At 29.1% G+C, this 20,254-nt stretch overlaps 2 protein-coding genes and 1 non-coding gene across 4 annotated transcripts; 2 read left to right on the top strand and 1 right to left on the bottom strand.

Moving 5' to 3' along the window:
* Positions 1-1,380: 1,380 nt before the first annotated feature.
* Positions 1,381-3,086, top strand: LOC108333013 (arogenate dehydratase 3). The gene has a single exon (XM_017568323.2). It carries the CDS (start codon positions 1,722-1,724, stop codon positions 2,997-2,999), a length of 1,278 nt encoding a protein of 425 aa, XP_017423812.1. The 5' UTR covers positions 1,381-1,721; the 3' UTR covers positions 3,000-3,086.
* Positions 3,087-12,116: 9,030 nt separating this feature from the next.
* TRNAL-AAG (transfer RNA leucine (anticodon AAG)) lies at positions 12,117-12,197 on the bottom strand. The gene has a single exon. It is a non-coding gene; the product is annotated as a tRNA-Leu (tRNA).
* A 6,865-nt stretch (positions 12,198-19,062) lies between these two features.
* Positions 19,063-20,033, top strand: LOC108333680 (putative phytosulfokines 6). Of its 2 annotated transcripts, none has more exons than XM_017569159.2 (3): positions 19,063-19,294; positions 19,416-19,495; positions 19,721-20,033. In XM_017569159.2, the coding sequence occupies exons 1-3, from the start codon at positions 19,204-19,206 to the stop codon at positions 19,826-19,828; spliced, it is 279 nt and encodes a 92-aa protein (XP_017424648.1). In that variant the 5' UTR covers positions 19,063-19,203; the 3' UTR covers positions 19,829-20,033. The 2 variants fall into 2 exon arrangements, with proteins under 2 accessions (XP_017424648.1, XP_017424647.1); XM_017569158.2 differs by having other exon boundaries at positions 19,066-19,294; positions 19,718-20,033.
* The last annotated feature ends 221 nt before the right edge of the window (positions 20,034-20,254 follow it).

Genomic DNA, 20,254 nt, shown 5'->3' with positions numbered 1-20,254 from the left:
GTAGTGAAAATGAATTTATTTTCTACTACATTTTTATTTTGTTTTCTAGTACTTCAAGTTTTAAATTCGAAAAAAAAAATATATTTTGAATAAACTTTCAACTAAAATCTTGATATGATAATTTTTTTAAAATAAATAAAATTTTTATTTATTTTGAGGTGTCAATCTAGATCTTAATTTTAAATATTTTTTTATTTTTGACCTAAAGAAGAATGTAATAGTAGAAGTTTATAAAATTAAATTCAACATCGATCTTAATTCATCTAAAAATTAACCTTATCATGATTAAAGTCATTATCGATTCAGATTCGATTAAAGTTTAATCATACAAATGTCAACAAAAAAATATTAATAAATAATCATCATTTTATGTACAATATTCTTCGTAACACATAACAATTTCATAATTTTCCTTTTTGACACAATGCAACATTTGAAGTTCTATCAAATGTCACTTTTAGTTAAACCCTTTCACCTTATTTGATTTAAAATTGGTAGAGTGTATACTGATCAAACATATTAGATAAAGTTTGATTAGGATCATAGTCCATAATTCGAAATATCAAATAATTTAATAATTATCATAAAAATAAATGATTAAATTATGCTTTAATCAAATTGTACTCTAAATTTACCTATATTAATCTATAAACAAATTTATGTCAATTTTGAGAAGATATTTATTAAAATATTTAGGATTAAAAAGAGAAAAAAAAAGTGTTTGCTTTATAGTATTCCAAGTTTTTTGCTTTACGAATTTGTTTTTTAGTATTTCAAGTTTTTAGTCTTACAAATTTACTTTCTAGTACTCTGAAATTTTAGTCTCACAAATTTATTTTCTTATACAATAAGATTTTGAGTTTTTGAGAAGAATCTCTATAAATACAACACAATTCAATCATAAAAGAAGAACAAAACTTAAATGCTCTTATTTGAGATTACTTAGACTTTCTATCAAACAAATACAACAATACAGAATGAGGAAATTGATTTACAAACTAATTTAGATGCATTTAGTTTTGGATTTTAATTTAATTCACTAAGAAACATTTTGTTTTTATTGTATCATAGAATAATAATTTTCATACCTAAACTTGACTCAGACTTATGCTTGATAAATGATAAGACAATTTAGACATTTCTTAGTTTTACCTACCCGTGATTTCACCAGCTTCATCACAGACCTGAACTCGTTCAAATAATTCTTGTATCTAACCGCCCTAACTATTTCATATATGGAGCCATTACATTGTCCATTGACTCTTCTCTTTCCTTTTGCAGAAAAAGAAATAGACAATTCATTTATATATTAATTTGGCAATTATATATTTAATTTTGTAAAAAATGTCCAGAGAGAAAGGAACACGTGGAGAAATGAGACGTGGAAATAGAAGAAAGAAAAAAAAAAAAGTAAAAGTGAGAATAGGATGGAAATGAGGGTAGGTGTGAGATTGACCGAACCACCACAAATACCATCCATCCATGAACCCATCCTATCCCATCATCAACATCATCATCATGACATGTTATGCAGCTTCACTACCCGTTTCCTCACCTTCCAAACACCCACTAACAAAATATATAAAGAGCATAACCACCCTTTTTCTCTCTCAGCTTGAGGTTCCCTTCTCCAAAGAGAACACCAAGCTTCACCTAATCCACTCCAATACTTCTCATTCTAGCTCTTTTCTATAGTCATTTTTCCTGCTTCACACATCGATATGCAGACTCTTTCGCCCCCAACTTCCAACGCGCTTAACCTCAACCACGTTGTACGCACGCGCCGCCTCGTACCAACCCGACTCTCCGTCAAATGCGTTTACGCGTTCGAACCGGCGAGCTACGGGGTCGGCTCGAGCCGAGCCGATTGGCAGAGTTCTTGCGCCATCTTAGCCAGCAAGGTCGTTTCTCAGGAACAGGCCTCCTCAGCTGACAAGAACGGTGGCACTGCCGACCACGTCGCCGCCGTTAACGGCCACAAGGCAGCCGTCAGCGACTTCCAACTCGTTCCCATCGGAAACCTTGCCGAGGCTAACAACAAGCCGCTCCCGCCGAAGCCGCTTACAATCTCTGACCTCTCCCCGGCGCCGATGCACGGCTCGAAGCTCAGAGTCGCTTACCAGGGCGTTCCCGGCGCGTACTCTGAGGCCGCAGCAGGGAAAGCCTATCCGAACTGCGAGGCCATCCCGTGCGACCAGTTCGAGGTGGCGTTCCAGGCTGTGGAGCTTTGGATCGCCGATCGAGCTGTTTTACCGGTGGAAAACTCCCTCGGAGGCTCGATCCACCGCAACTACGACCTCCTACTTCGCCACCGCCTCCACATCGTCGGCGAGGTCCAGCTCCCGGTCCACCACTGCCTCCTCGCCCTCCCCGGCGTTCGCAAGGAATTCCTCACGCGCGTAATCTCGCATCCGCAGGCGCTCTCTCAGTGCGAGCACACGCTCACCAAACTCGGCCTCAACGTGGCGCGCGAGGCCGTCGACGATACTGCCGGCGCCGCCGAGTTCGTCGCCGCAAACAACCTCCGCGACACCGCCGCCATCGCGAGCGCGCGGGCGGCGGAGCTCTACGGCCTGAACGTGATGGCAGACGGCATCCAGGACGATCCAAGCAACGTGACGCGCTTCGTTATGCTGGCCAGAGAGCCCATCATCCCCCGCACTGACCGTCCTTTCAAGACGAGCATTGTTTTCGCGCACGACAAAGGCACCTCCGTGCTTTTCAAAGTGCTTTCCGCATTTGCGTTTCGCAACATCAGCTTGACGAAGATCGAGTCGCGGCCGCATCGTAACCGTCCCATTCGTCTTGTCGATGACGCTAACGTGGGAACCGCAAAGCACTTCGAGTACTTGTTCTACGTTGATTTTGAGGCTTCGATGGCTGAAGTTAGGGCTCAAAACGCGCTTGCAGAAGTTCAGGAATTCACCTCCTTCTTGCGAGTGCTCGGAAGTTACCCTATGGACATGACTCCCTGGACCCCTTCCTCCCCACGACATTGATCTCCATTGTTTCCTCTTTCTTTCTCTTCCATATTCTGAATTTTGTGAATAAAAAAACAAAACAAAAACCTCATTATTTTTATCACACACCATACATTTTCATTGCTATTCTCTTTCTTTACTCGCCGCCTGCCTTTCCTTTTCTTTAACACTTAATAGAATACGTGGTGGTGGAGCTTCCAGCACCTTTTAAACACATAATTGTACCTACACCCCATTGCTCACTATACTTCGATGTGGGATTCGTCGTCTTCTTTTTTATTGTCGTTTTCGTTTTCTTCAAATGCCTCCACTTTTCCTTCTCTACCAACTACTATAGGAGAAGTGGCTCATTGAATGGATGAAAAGCTAACGTATCAGTAATTACGACTTCAAAATGATGATTTATAAAATATGTATATAAATATATCAAATTAAATTTAATAAGACAGACAACGTAACATCGAGTATAAAGCATGAAAATTGGATTTTTTTTTTCAAAGGATTGTCCTTCCTTAGATACTTCAATTAAGCCTGCAAATAATTTCGCCCTCTTTTTTTGGAGGTAGAAAGAGTGGGGAATGACAGAATATTTCGAAATTTGAAATAGAAAAAGTAAAAAAGAATAAATAAATTTGTATTTCTATAAGCAGTTTTTTCTTTCTTTTACTTTCTCTTCGTAAAGCAAAACAAAGTAAACTGTTATCAGTGTTTATTTTGTCTTTAAAACTTTCTTACCTGAAAAATGCAAAGGCAACAACTATTATTATTGAACCCTTTTGAGTAGAAGTAACTTTATAAAATATACAAGCTAAAAGTTACGGCATTTATCAGTTTTTGTTTTATATAAAGCTAGGCACGTGCATGATGATTCTCATGATATTTTCTTTGTGGTTAATTTATTTCTTTATACTAAAAAATTGAAAGGGGAATCTAAACAAATAAGCATGCGTAGATGATTTTACAAGAACACATAAAAAATTCCCATATAGACACCGTAGCCTTTGATATAATTAGGATTCAAAAGTAAAAGTAACAAGTGGAAAGACGATTATTGTCGTGGGTCATGTTGGGTATATACTTAATACAAAACAATTTCCTGAGATTGGGTATATACTTAATACAATAAACCTTCAAATTTTAAAATTATTTCCCTAATTTATGTCGTTCTTATTTAAATTTAATATAATACTATTTATTGTTCTGATTTTAAGTATTTGGAGTGATATTGTGATGATTTTGTTCTAAACAGATTCCGAGTTAGGTATTGTTCTTTCTTAAAATTGAAACTCCTTTCAATTTTGTCTTTATGAAAGAAAAAAATATATTTAAATTTTTTTAGACTTCCATCTTAAACAATATAAAAATTTTAAATAAGAATACTTATAATTTTTTTATTTATATATTATTTATTTACTAAAGATGAAATTTTTACCTGGTTTGAATTCATTCATATTATACACTCTCCTTATGTTAATTTGGATTCTCTAATCACTCGTTATTTTTTAAAAACATCCAAATATTTAAATATTTAAGTTAGTAGTAGAACTTCATTAAATCAAATGGATGATGAATTTGTTAGGTATAAACAAAATCCCATGTCGAATAAAAGAAGAGTTGGACATGAGTTTATATACACATAGATACCTCGATTAGTAAGAGACATTTTTTGGAGTGGTACCAAAAACAAATCCATGAAGACTTGGCCTAAAGTGTATAATATCTTACCAGTGTGGAGATATATATGTATATCAAACCTCCCCAACAGAATTATCATCCAAAAGCACATGTATAAACTTCAAATAAAAATAAATTATATGTCATATTTTGATATTTTCTACAAAAACTAAAACTACCCATTTGCATTCAATCTCACAACCAACCTTTTTCATTCTAGTGACTAGAAATAAAAAAAGAGGACATTACAATTATTTTCGGGTGGCCCACGGTGATTTGTGACCATAATTTGCAAATATTTTTCCTTTTAAACATGTTTGTGCATCAAAAGCAGTGGGGCACACGCACACACAACTTGCAAGCATGAAAAGGAAGTGTTGAATATTACTCCCAAATAACTACACAGTAGCAGTACCCCATCGTGGTAGGTTTTTGTTATTATAATACATAAATTAATGCATAATTAAGCTTCAAAATAAAGGCTAAGCAAGATTACTTGGTGTGTAAAATAGAGAGCAATATATGTCATATGTGTAAACTTATTTTTCTTTTTTATTACTTTATTATAAATTTTGTTTGATCTTCAAATTTTTATATTTTTAATTTAAAATTAAATATATTTTTAGTCTCTAAACTTATAAAATTAAAATTTATTCATATCATAAATTTTAATATAATTTAGTTTTTACACTTAAAAAGTGAATATGTGTATTTTTTTAGTTTAATTGCAGTAAATTTTTTTAACCCAAACATAAATTTGAAACACAAGAATTATATTTTTCGTTTTTTAAATTCAAAGATAAGATATATTAAAATTTAAAATATTAAATAATTTTACTTTTACATATAAATTTAAGTTTACAAATTAAAAATAGTATAAATTTAAAAATTAAAAACATATCTAATAATTTTATTTTTAAATAAGATGACCTAATAACGTAAGTAAGGTGTTGAGAATGGTCACCAACCGCTGGTGTAAGATGTCAACAGAATTTCACTGTTCAAGATTGATTGCTAAAGCAAAGAAGTCAAAAGCTGAAGTGCAGAATGAGTTGTTTTTTCGTGGCTTGGTCGTTGTTTCTTTCTTTCCTTTGCACCAACCAATTCCAATTTTTATAATCGACTCCTTCTAACTTGTTCTATTTTTTAAAAGCCTCCTTTTATGAACTCATCAACCCCTGACTTATAATAATTAATTATTTCTTATCACATCATCCTTCACTACATTCTTTTATTCTTCACACATATGGCCTTTGCTTCTTTGGATTAAATGGAACTGAAAAAGAAAAGAAATTGTTTGAATTGAGAAAAGAAAGTAAAAGGTTTGTAACAGAATATATTTTACTATACACTCGTAAACTGAGTTTTCAAAAATAATCTAATACGAAAATAATTTTTAAACTATAAATTATAGTAAATAGTTTTTAAATTAAAATTAAAAAAAGAGATATAAAACTTGGATTGAAAATTAAATATGTGATTTGATTGAGGAGAAAATAAGAAAAACAACTATCATTGGAATAACGAATAAATTCACATTTTTTGCACGTTTATCAATGTAAACGTTGAGTAAAGAAACGTGAAAGAAAAAACAAAGTTTTATATGGATGATATAGTGCGTGTGATAAATTTATTTTGAAATTAATTATATATATATTGAAAAAAAGTATAAAAATTCTTTAAAGCATTGTAAACATATTATTATTATTATTATTATTATTATTATAATTATTATTATTATGTGAATATGAATTTAAATCATATTTATTAAATGTTGTAAAATACAAAAATTATAAATTATCATCATAAATATTCATAAAATATCGGATATGATATGTGTCGAATATAAACATGTGACCTACACATCAAATATGTTTAGATAAATTTCTATAGCTAAACTTATAAAATGAAAATATATAATCTTTTATAATATTTTTATTTGTTTTCTTTTTTATAAATTATTTTTTATTTGATGATTAATATATTAGTGAAATATTTTTAATAAGTTTAAGATGTTTTGTTAGTATTTAATGAAAATATTCATTAGTTTTTATTTTTATTTTAGTTTAAACAATTTAATAGAGTCTTTTTCGTCATATTAACATTAATAATAGATAAAGATTTAATGATTTCACTTAAAAAAGATAATAAATAATCTAAAACACTAATACATGTATCTTTTCTTTTTACTTTAAACTTTTATTTACAAATTTTGAGGATTTTTAATTAACGTTTGATTTAATAATGAACTTTACTTTTCATTAGTTTTGATGTTAATATATTATAGTATTGTTCATCCCATTAGTTAAATTAAAGATCAAATTAATTGTTTAGTAATCAATCTAAGCTTTGTAATCCATTTTTTGAGTTTATGCTTAATTTATCCAAACTGGTGTATGGTCGGTGACCGAGCTTCCTCATTGAGTTGGTGTTAGACTATTCAGGTTAGTATGTGATCGACCAACCTATTTTATGATTGGTCAACTTCAATGACATGCACTCCAGATTAATACGTGACTAGTCAGACTGTTTGGTGTTGGATCGATTTCGTTGATTTATTCTTTAAACTACAACTTAACTATTATAGCTAGTTAATAACTTGATGATTGACCGAACTCGTTAATTGACTATACCAAAACAATAATTAACTATTCGAAGTATACGATAATATGGTCCAACTTTTACTGTAATTCTTGGTCCTGTAATATTCTGTGAAACTTTTATGGATTAGGCTACCGAAAAACAAATGCATTTTGGTGATATGAGTAGCCAAATGAATCCCTTTAAGTTATCCTTCAACTGTATAGTCTCATGCCTATACAGTCTCTAGATTCCTCTCATTCCGGTGTATGTTTGATTCATCCATGTGTCTCTTCCACTATAAGCCTACCAGGAGCCGCTCCTTCTTTGTACTCCTTACACTTCGTGCATTTTGCACCGGCGATCACTCTCCACCATCGTCAGTGTCCGGGTGTCACAACCAACATATCCTTAAGTTTAATTTTGACAATTAAATTTACCACTACTAGGGAAATCTCTTTAAAAATTATCTTCTGAACTAAAATAAATGTAAGGATCAAAGCTAAAAATCCGAATAATAAACTTAATCAAGAAATATAATTTATGTAAATTATTGCGTTGTAGTCTTTTATTTTTCATCTGTGGTTGTTTCTTAGGCAGTGAGTGAGTGGAGCATAAATCAAATGATTAGGTGGATGACAGTGTTTAATCAATGGATTTGTAACCACCGTGTTCCATTCAACTCAACTTTTCCTGTTTAAGTTCAATGTCTGAGTGTTTATTCTGAAACTTTATGATTAAAAAATAAAAGTTTATTTCTAAAATATTATTATAGAAAAACATTGACGATGTATGACTGAGGAAAGTGCCACAAATTTTCTAATTAAACTATAAAGGATCGATCTCTAAAATGTTTAACACCACCATTTACTTTACATAATCAAAATTTCAAATTATTAATTACATTAAAACAATTTTAAGTAATATTATATATATATATATATATATATATATGTGTGTGTGTGTTTTTTTTTGTTTTTGTTTTTGTCCGTGAGAGAGAGAGAAATATCTTGTAAGTTTAATTAATTTAAAATATAAAAATAAAATAATTATGATCATTGTTTTCTCGTGTATGCTAGATACTAAGAAGATAAGTAGGTGGAGTTAGATCAAGTATAATCTAATTTATTTATTTAATTTAATTAGTTGAATTGTGTTTGTTTTTTTTATTTAATTTTGTAATAAAATAATTTTATAAATAATATTATATCTAGTATGATTTTGATCAAGTTCATGAAATTTGAAGTTCACTAACTTATTAATCAACCTAATTCTAATTACACATATTAAGTAAAATTCAATTCTATCTAAGTCTACAAAAATATAATTAAGTTGAGTCGAGTTTACTGAATTTATAAATTAGATATAATTCACTTATAATTATGAATGTCAAAACGAATCAATTTATTATATTTTTTGTTTTGGTTTGCTTGATTCACCATTATAAAAACGTGTTGAAAGTTTCTGCCATTTTTTTAATTTGTTTACCGTATACAATTAAAACATGGTTAGTCTTATAAATATTTTATAACTTTAATTAATTAATATGTTTAATTAGATAAAGTAAGATGTTTGCTAGTTTTACGTATTAAAACATTTTTTATTATCAATAATTAGAATTTCATTAATAAAAGATTTTGGTATAAATTATAATATTACAATGTATTTTTATTTACATCTTTCAAATAAAACATATTACGAAGTTTTAGTGTTTTTCATTTTAATTTTGATATATCAATTTTAATAAAATAGAGAAAAAAAGACCTTGTGCTCTATCCATCATGAGAAATTTTGATTAAAATAATATCACTAGAACACAAATTTCTCCACTAACATATTATGTCAAGTACTTAATAACACTTCTTTCAACTTTTCAATATATCATAAATATGATCAATAGAAGTATTTCAATTTAAACAAATTGAATTCATCATTTTGTGCATCAAAATATATTAAGAACATTTTTTATAATTTCTTTATCTGTTTTTTTTTTCTTTTATCAACAATAAAGGAAAAACTGAAAATATTTAGGGTGTTCTAACCCATACATATATATATATATATATATATATATATATATATATATATATATATATATATATATATATATATATATATTCACTTGAGTATAAGAATATATTTAAGTAATTAGATTGAATGTTATGACATGATATTGATATTTTTTTTTCCTACGTATTGATGCAAAATACTTGATCTTGTTTGAGTAAGAGAATATATTTAAGTAATTAGATCTGAAGGAGCTAGTCTACTTTCAAGATTTGTTAGTGAAGGAACACGATCAAAGGAGCATGCAAAGAAGCACACTCTATATTGCATCAAATAAAGCTAGCGAGAACATTTAAGTTTAAGGTTTTTGTTTTTTTAATATAATTTAATATTTAAAATTTATATTTAAGTCAGTAGACAAACCTGATTCACTGCAAATTGAATGTAGGTGAATCAATTTTTTAGTAAATTAAATTTATTTTTACACTATACCAAAATTTTCAACTTTTTTAAACTCAGCATTGACTTACCAATTTTAACTCATTTTATCATTCCTATCTAAAACTCCCAAAACAAGTTTAGACTTAGTAACATTGTAGTCCAAATCTGCTGGATAAAAAGGTAAGAGTTCTATATCCCAGCCTTCGTTACGGAAATAGGAAAACCTAACAAAATTTTCCACAAATATTTCAAAGATCAGTGTGAGAAAAGAAAAAGAAAACTTGTTGCTTTGAGGAAGATATTTTCTCCACACTTTTGAAAAAAAGAGAATACGAGGCTTTAAATTACATTAAAATCCACCATTTTTTTCTTCAAAAGGCAATAAAGGAAGGGTAAAAGTGGCAAAAGTGCACACATATATTATAGTAGCAAATTGCACATTCCACAACCATAACAATTGACATTGACTTGAAATAAGAAACGAAGTGTGTGTATTTGTCAAAGATGATTGGTTGTGAGTTAAAGATTTTTATTTTCCTCTTGAAAATAGATTAATATTATTGATACAGATAAAAAAAGAAAAAATACTTTTATATTTTTGTTAGTATTTTCTTTTTTGTTATACACATTTAATTTTAAAACACAGTTTCTTGAATTAATTATGCATCAAATAAAACGAAATTGTGGTGGTTGAAAAGAAATTTCAAAGAAGATAGAAAAGTAGTATTCAAGAGACAATCACTAGTCTATTTGGAAGTTACATGTAATTTATTGGAAACTTCTAGTTTTTGGAAGAAAGCTTTTTGCATAGCCAATTAGATTCATTGGTGAGAATTTATTTTTATTGTACTTAAACTTGATTTTATCAAGATGTCTTTGATGATTCGTAGGTAACATTTTTGTTTTATCTTAGCTTATTTAACTAACATTTGCAGTAATCTTTTCATCAAAATAAAAATATTAAACAAAAATAATCTCACCTACAGAACAATTTCACCAATGTTCATCCAAACAACAATTTCATGGTTGATGTTTTCTTTTATGTATACTTATAATAATAATGGAGAAAACTTGAAAAAAAATTAAATAGATTGTCTCATATACTTTAGGATTTAAGTTTGAAATTTTATTTATTTTTTAGATGAGATAAATATAAATACTCTTTTGATAATAAAAAATTATCTATTTGGGACTCAAAATTCTATCATCCATGCAAAATACATTTATTAATATAAAAAATCAAAATTGTTATGGTGGCCGAAAAGTTTCAGAAAGAAAAATGTCAATTACCATTTATAAGTGTATATTCTTATTTTTGTATGAGAAAATAATTTAGAACCCTTTTTTATAGTTTGGTTCTAAAAGTGAGTAATTTAGATTAAAAACAACTGAAATAAGAGTGATATAGAAATTTATATATAATAATACCAGTAATGAAAATAAACACACAGCGATTGACAATATTCAGATCTCAGACCAAACTTATGCTGAAGCATTCTCTTTGGGCCCGATTTCAAATGATAGTCCAGAACAGGCCCATAATATCTTATGACCCAAACCACGACAAAAACAATGTAGCCCACGCCCTTTCGGACCAGAACCTTAATCTGGTACCTTAGACCAACTCAGCCATCTCAACAGATGATATATGAAATTTAAAATCATCTAAATTTCAAAAGGTCCTGATGTAAGAGAACAGTACAAATGTATATATTATAAGATTTCAGATGAAGCCTGACTCATTCTCTTTGGGCTGCTAATCAAAATGGTACGAGTGTTTCGTCTGCAACTCCAAGTGTTTCATCCTGCATCTCCAAAATTCTTCAAAATGTCTAAGCTACCCATAATTAAGAAGGTTTAAGTGATCAAAGATTTTCACGCTGTTAGTGCATAGATGTTATTCCCAAACTTATATTTCTCTCTCATTTCTCTTCTCTGTCTTCCTCTCGCATTTCATTTCTCCCAAAACACAGACCACCCTCTCCATCTGCCTTTCATTTGAATCTGTCCAGCAGCACACAGAGACACACAACCTCGTACTTCTGTTTGTGTTTATTGTCCTTCATTTAGATCAGAATCCGAATTCTGGGTTTGTTGTTCTCTCTCAACCACTGAATCATAAATACTTTATTTAATATCATCTTCTTTCCTCACTAGTCCTAAAAATCCTGATCCTCCTCTTCTAAACCCAAAATATGTGGCACAGTAATGTTAGTATTGTGATCATTTATACAATTCTTTACATTATTTATTTCCTCAGCATGAAAAAGTGCATCGTGAACTTCCTTCTCTGGTTGAATACTATGACCATATACATATTTTGTAAACCCTCCTTGTTATAAAATAATAAAAGATATATATAATGAATGACATTTCATATTTAAAAAAAAAATTCAGACTCCGATAAATATATCAAAATTAATTTATATTTAGTGTTGAGAGTGGGATTTGAACCCACGCCCTTTCGAACCAAAACCTTAATCTGGCGCCTTAGACCAACTCGGCCATCTCAACAGATGATGTTAAAAGTTTAAATAAAATATTTAATATCGAAATTACAAAACAACTTGATATAAGAGAACAATAGAAATTTATATATTATAAGATTTCAGACCAAGCCAAGGCTGACCATTCTTTTTGGGCTGCTAATCAAATGGTATGTTTCATCCTCACCTCTAATCCTTTCATCTTTAACTCAACTTTTAAGAAAATATCAATTTTGTCCCTAATTAAAAATATATTTAATTTGTAGAAAATTAAAAAGAATTTGGTCAAAATTTTTTAAACAGTTTAAGGAATTTCATCTTACAACTCCAATTTTTTTGAAAAAAAACAACTTTTAACCTTAGAAAACATATTTTTTTAATTTTTTCTCATTCTTATTAAAGTACTATTTAACACTGCACTTCTTTAACAAATTTTAAAATATATGGATTTAATATATTTAAATATATTAAATGATATCAAAATATTAAATTCAATTAAATAATTATTAAAATTTAAATAAAAAACAATTTTTTTAAAAAAATATTCAATCAAATATCCAAATATATTTTTCTAATTTTTTATATTTAAATATTTATAATTATTTAATTTAATTAAAAGTTTAATATTATTTAATATACTTTAATATTTTAATAATAATTAAAATATAATAATATTACAATAATAGTTATGTAAAAAAATAAAATTAAAGTAATTAAAATAAAAACAACAATGATACAAAATATTAATGTAACATTTGATTTAATATATTTCAATATATTAAATTATGTTAAAATATTAAATTAAATTAAAAAATTGTTAAATTTTAAATAAAATATAATATTTTAAAAAATAACTTTCTCGAATATTTTAAAAAATAAAAATATTAATAATAAAATTAGAAAAAACAAAAATAATAATTTTGAATCAAATTTGTTATAATTAAATATATTAAAAAGCAAAAGAAATCCACGTCCGAGTGGGATTTGAACCTTAATCTAGCGTAGACCAACTCGGTCATCCAAAAGATGATGTACTTTTGGTAAGTTGAATATTTATATTTAAATTAGGAATTCCAATAACCCTTTTGCATAATTTGTTGGAATAACAAATTTGCTCTTACAAGAAATACTACATTAACTTGGATTAGTGGTGTTTTCAATTTTAAACCTTCTTTCAACAAATTTTAATTATGGTCTCCAACTTTTTAAGTTAGTAACAGGTTTTTTCTTCTTTGTTTTCTAAAAACTTAAAAAGTATAGTCCTTTTAGAGCTCATTTTTTTTTCTTTATTATAATTATAAAAAAAATCCAGGGATTAAAATTGGTTTTTGAATTATTGCAACCAAGTACATAGATGCTTGAAATACTACAATTCTTATCTATAAATAATATAAATAGAAAGAACACAAAACACAATTTTTAACCCGTATTACAATTTACAATCAGATTTTTTTATTTAATTAGAGCAAAGAGTAAAGAAAAATTAACTCAAAAAGGAAAAATGAAGCGCATTTGTTTTCTCTTCAAATGCATAAGCATGGTTCCATACTATTTAAATGCAAGACTTTAAACCTCGTACTCACGTTTATCTTCATCACGACTTCAACTCTTTACTTTCTCTTCCCTCTATATATACTTTCTCTTTTCTTTATGCATCTAGGATACTTTTCGCTCTCTACCCTATTTCTATGACTCTTTTTATTCATTTTTTTTTCGCAAAGTTCTCCTTCTATGTCCTTATGGATTTTGAATACTTATTTATCACTTAAATTTGAAAGTAAATTTTATGATAATTAGTATAAGATTTGACCAATATGATAGATAAAAAAAATAGTTTAGTGGATAGAAATTTAAAATTACTAAAATATCCTTAGTACTGTAAGTAATATAAAATGAAAATTGTTAATATTATATATAATTATAAAAATTATTATAATGAGAGAAAAAATAAAAATTAATTTTTAACATGAAAAGAAAAACTATTATTATTATTATTATTAATTCTTTTGGTTATTTGATAACATTAATTATATTTTTTAGGTGAACATAGAACCGAATACACACATTCTTGGAACAAATATGGATTTTGAAATAGAATAAACCACTATATGTAAAACTTTGTTAGAATCGAATATGCAGGTAGTGGAATCAAATACACTTACATTATGTTTTGTACAGTGGAGTTAGAATCGAATACTTTGTCCCCAATTCCACCTGCCACTTCCACGCCTTAAAACTTAAATTTTGTGAAATAAATATGAAGGTTATTTAGACATTTCATCCTAAATTACTGTAAATTCAAGCAAAGTAGGAGGATCAAATATCACTCGTCCCTCAAATCTTTGCTTTCATTCACCTTCAAATCATGTCAAACGAACGCGCAAAATCTCGCAATTCTTCCTTCGTGTATTAGCGTGAACAGTGCCATCTACACAAACAAACACACCGTAAGAGTTATTTCCTTGATCGTCTGATTGAAGAACTGAGATTGTAATGGTGATTATTGCGATGAACTCTTCAATTTGAACCCATAACTTTATCCGTTCAAGTAAATTGAGTTTCTATTTTTTTTATTATATGTTGCATGTGAGTCTTTTTTTACCTTTATGCGTCTTTTTAGTCTTCTATATAAGTCTTTGTATTTGTGTTGTTCATAGGTATAAATAGAACATCATGTAAACTTAAAGGGTTTTGAGATTTCTTAGAGTAAGTTCTTTTATTTCTCTAGTAAGAAAAATTAATTACATTTATAGATATATTGGAGTGTTGTTTTGTATGATTGAGTAGTATGATGATATTTGATTTACTGAATTTGATTGTGTTGGAACTTTATTATGTTAAATTGTCTAGGTGAATTTTGTGTTATATATATATATAATGTTTTTAAACGAGATAAATAATTTAATGTGAGGGGTTGCATCTCTACCCATTTTCATAATTTAGTGGCAGGGTGTTGGGAAAAAGTTGTGTGAAAAGGGAGAGTAGAAGTCATGAAAAAATGCACACAAAGTTTGAAGGATAAAGGGAAAAGAGTGTTATGGGCACTACTCAAGTGACTTTGGTATTGCTTTTATGATGCATCCTTAGAGTCCTGAAGATACCTTTTAAGCCCTAAAAAGGCAAAAACAACTCATTTTCTTCTCTTGTCAACAATTAAAAATCAATGCTAACCTTATCAACTTGCAAAAGCACATAATGTCTCAGTGGCTTTTCTAAAAGCTATCAAATTGATTTGATATGAAATGCTGGGTCTTATTGTAAACTAAAATGACTACTTTATCATGATGCCCCCACACACTTTAAGTTGACCCACCCTTCATTCTTCACACCTCACCCTGTTGCCTACCTAATTATTTTCCTCCAATTTTTTTTCCCTTTAGATTTTCACTGAACCCATGATTTACGAGATTCCTTGGGGTTGGTTCCCAGGTTTCGACCACTTAAGAGTCTTCTTTTTAATATATAATATCCACTTTCTTTCTCTTTCATATATTATTATTTTTATCCACAATATAATTGGCCTCTATTTTTTATATCATGGATTATCAATTTGATCTATGCAAAAAAGCTTTTATATCCTATACGTGTAAACACTATCATTACCTCCATTGCCAAAACTTCTTTCCATACCAAGCTTTCTTTTTACATTTACTTTTACCATATATATAATGATAATTGATATTCATGGTTTTACGAGAATATGTACGAGAGATACACTATTAAAGAAATATAAAAATTTATCACACCTTTAACTCAAAACTTTTTATATTAATATATCTTCAGTTAAATATGAACATCTCGCTTGCCACTCTGACTTGTATTATAGTTTATCTCAGGATATGAGCCTTCGATTCTAATGTTATTGATAGGTCTTTCAAAATATAACCATTCGAAAATTAAAATATTTTACTTTTTACCTTTATTTATTAAAATTATATTGTATTTGTCCGAATTGATTACCAAGAAAAACCTTCTACTTTAATATCTAAGAGTCTTTTTAAGAGATTTACGCATAATATATAATATCAATATCAATAAAATATAAATCTAATCCAAATTAAGAATTTACATTATTTTTAAACAAAAAATTTAAAATAATAAATTTATAAATATGTTTCTACACAGTATTTTACTTTCTTATTTTTATTTAATGGAAAACTTTATTCATATAAGATATTATATATATATATATATATATATATATATATATATATATATATATATATATATATAGTTTTATAAGAATAAGTACCAAAATCAAACAAGAACATTTTACAGCAAAAACTAATGATTAGCCAGAATATATATATATATATATATATATATATATATATATATATATATATATATATATATATATATATATAAACAGTATAAAACTGTTTCACACCGTCCGATAAAAGAAAATTTGAATTTGAAGCTTGAATGCAGAATCCTGCAGTTACTGCAAGAATCAGGATCCTACTAGTCTCATTTTAGTTTTACCAGGTTTGAGTTCACTACTTGGAAACAAACATTTTACCGCAAATATCTCACATCCTGTGATGCACATGCCATGATGAAAAAAGGTAGCAAAAAAATCTCTATACCCTTTTCTATGAAAAAATTATTATTACTGGTAACAGAGCAAATGATAGTCTTCTCCCACCTTAGACAATATATATCAAACTCAAATTCATAAAATCACAATAATTTCTTTTTTTTATATTGAAATAAAAGGAATCATTTTAGAAGGATCTAGCGTGAATTAATCTTGCGGAGAAGTGGACAAAGTTTGGTGTGTCTTCTTGCAAGCATGAGGCATGACATGCCACATGACATCCTGGAAAATTGCAGACTGGTGAGTCAACATGAGTTGTCCATTTGTGGTACTATATATACATGTAATTACCAGTAGCAAAAATCAAATCATTACCAACTATAAACTGTTTGAGGCATGCCATTCGCATTTCCCAAAGTGAAAATCATACATATATATACAACTCACTCCAATAGATGTGTAGACAGAAAAAGGAATAGAGTTGAAAAAATAAAAGATTTCATAAAAATTCGTACCATCTACACCTTCAAACTTTCAAACTTTATACTAATGAATTTATACATTTGTTTTTCTGTTCAACTATTTAACTTGAAATTTAATCTTATTAAAAAGTAGATTTTTGAATGAGATGGATGGTCCGATAAAAAATAAACATGTCTAACAAACAACAAATATTATTAGAATAGATTCTAACATAACTTTGATACTAGATAAAAAAGTGAATTTTAAGTCTAACTCAACCTTACAAAATTGACTTGTAGAGTAAGGTTTATACCTACTTATATACTATAAATTTACCTTATCTTTAATTGATACGAGACTTTCAACAAATCTCACACTTGTATTATTGTATTTTAAATTATATGTGTTCCTACCACATTCAATAGTCTTATGTTGCTTAGAAATCAAATCTTAAAACAATTTTTTTTTTATACTTGTCTTTTATAGACAAAATGAAAAAACTATAAATAAAGGAAAATAATAAATGCCAAAACATAATTAATCTTCCAAATGTTTGTGAAATACTGCATTTGTTTTTCTTGACCAATGTTTTTCTTGTCCTTAAAAGATGCTGGAATCTGATCCACCCACCTTAATTTGTTTTTCATGGTTTTGGACATTCTTTTTCTGATAGGACTTTGTTCAACATGGCACAATAGAAAGAAGAAAGAGACATCATGTCGTGATTCCAATCATGGATGCTAATGACCTTTTGAATAATCCAACTCAATTCTCTAAACTAGTTTCTTCACACAATTAAACAAATATGCTGGTGCCGAATCCCAATCCGACAGTGCCTTTTCCTTTAATTTCTTTATGTTTGTAGGAAGAGACAGCAAGATGCAAATCCTCCAAAAGAGAAGCACAATCTTTGCCTCAATCTAGCTATCAATTAATTACATGCAAAGGACAAATCATAAATAAGACCCTCTAACTCAGAATTCCAAAGTGGAGTAACAATCAGCTTCACAATTTCCCATAACACAGGTGCACTTGGTGAGAGACCGAATCTACCATATTTTAGAGGCACACAGCTATCGATGAACCACTATCAAGATAAAAAGTATGACAGTTCAAGCTTCATATCACATTCAATAACTTGCAACACCACATACAAATTTAGAGTCAGGTTAAATTATTACATGGATTAGCTCATAAAAAGCAAGCATACAAGAGTAGTTGATGAAAAGAAACATAGAAAACATTCAACATTAATACTGCCAAAAGAAGATAAGATCATAGTCTAAAATGTGTGAATTAATTGAACGGTAATTTATTATGTTTATCGAGAAAGAGGTTCAATAAAAAGATACAATACCATAAACAACAAGAGATTGAGGACTATTTTCTATCTAAAAACAATAGATGAACGAGTCTTCCTAGTCTTCGTCTTTATATAGTATTTTATTTTTTTAATTTTTATCAAATATAAAACTTAGATTTAAACTTGAATTCTCAATATTTACTATTTAAAATGAATGAATAATTAGTTTGTTAGAAAAGGAGGGTAAAGTGTGCCAGGTGTTGAATGGCAGTGGTAAGAGATGAGGTTGGACAACAGCTGTCAGTGTGTCCTAAACGTTGACTTGTTAACACTGTCAAAGCACAACTACATGGGTGTTTTATGAATGCTTTTTGGACTGTGGTTGGACCACTACTATGGCAGACAATGACTAAAGCACTTCCACATACATCATATAGAAATAGTAGTTTGGTCTGGTCTGATCACATTGGCATGGAGAGTAGTATAATATAATAATAAGATGGTGACTGGGCCCAGTTCATCAGGTATTGGAATTGTAATGGAACTGCTTTCTTTTAAGAACCTTCACGTGAGTAACAAACATTGACCACTTTGCTTGCATGTATATGCATTTATATCTATTTTTTCTGATGCTTGTTGGAGCCAACACCACCCAACTATCTCTCCTCTTTATACTTTGCATCTCCCAACACCCTTTTCTTTCTCTCTCTCTCATTCAACACCTCAAACATGAAGCTTAATCTGCTGCACCTTGGAGCTCTCTTGTTTTTCCTTTTCTTCTTAGTTTCTTCATATGCTCGGCCACTATCTACTGAACAAGGTAACTAGTTAAGCTGTTGTTTTGTTGCTGTTGTTTTGTTGCTGTTGTTGTTGAGTCTCAATGATCAATGATCCCTCTGTGGAATGTGTTTTTTTCACTGAATAGAACTTGGTTTCTTTAGGGTGGAACAGATCAAAACTGAATGAGGTTTCTGGGAAGGAGGACTTTGCTGTGGAGTTGGAAGGAGGTGAATCTTTGAAGGTAGGAGACATAAGATCAAAACTTTACATGTTTATTAGATGCTTTTGGTAGTTTTCTTCTATCAGACTATTCAAACTTATGCTAATCTCTTTTAATGTGAATGGTTATCAGTACAATATTAAAACAAAAATACCGAAATGAACTTCTTTAGAACATGTTTCATTGTTTGTTTTCTCCTCCCTGGAGTGATTTGAACTTTATATCTTACGATTTTTTCTACAGCAGCTGTTGGGGGTGGAGGACTGCAGAGATGGAGATGAAGAATGTGTGCAGAGAAGAATGACTTTAGAAGCTCACCTAGACTACATCTACACCCAACACCATAAGCCTTGAAATCATAATCTTACTTTTTGTATATCTTCTTCATAATTTAGATTATAGATTGTATTAAGCTAGGATTTCACCTATTGTTTGTTGCTTTCACTACAACACTAGTGGCTTTGCAAAAGTCTTGTTGAACTGGTATTGAGGTATATCTGTTTAATATAGCGCAACTGCAGCACATAAAGATAACAAAAAGCTTATTACTTTTATCATACATGTTATGTGCATATGGTAATAGTTATTGTGACTTTGTCCAACTGCAACCACTTCAACGATCAGGCATTTACTTTTATTTGTATGTAGTTTTGATTGTATGTTTAGTTAAGATGAGATCTATAATATTATCGATTTAAAAAAATGTGAGTTTATTAGGTCTAATTTAATTATAAAATAAAATTTATATATTTAGTATAATATTTTGAATACAGTTTAGAT

Source organism: Vigna angularis, chromosome 11 (assembly GCF_016808095.1).
Source record: "Vigna angularis cultivar LongXiaoDou No.4 chromosome 11, ASM1680809v1, whole genome shotgun sequence".
Taxonomy (NCBI): Eukaryota; Viridiplantae; Streptophyta; class Magnoliopsida; order Fabales; family Fabaceae; genus Vigna; species Vigna angularis.
The sequence above is the reverse complement of the archived record's forward strand: the minus strand, read 5'-3'. Positions and strand labels throughout refer to the sequence as shown.

Coding starts and splice junctions, on each gene's coding strand:
- LOC108333013 (XM_017568323.2), top strand. CDS start 1,722: ATGCAGACTCTTTCGCCCCCAACTTCCAACGCGCTTAACCTCAACCAC.
- LOC108333680 (XM_017569158.2), top strand. CDS start 19,204: ATGAAGCTTAATCTGCTGCACCTTGGAGCTCTCTTGTTTTTCCTTTTC. Junction 19,295..19,415: donor GCCACTATCTACTGAACAAG/GTAACTAGTTAA, acceptor TGGTTTCTTTAG/GGTGGAACAGATCAAAACTG. Junction 19,496..19,717: donor AAGGAGGTGAATCTTTGAAG/GTAGGAGACATA, acceptor TTTTTTCTACAG/CAGCTGTTGGGGGTGGAGGA.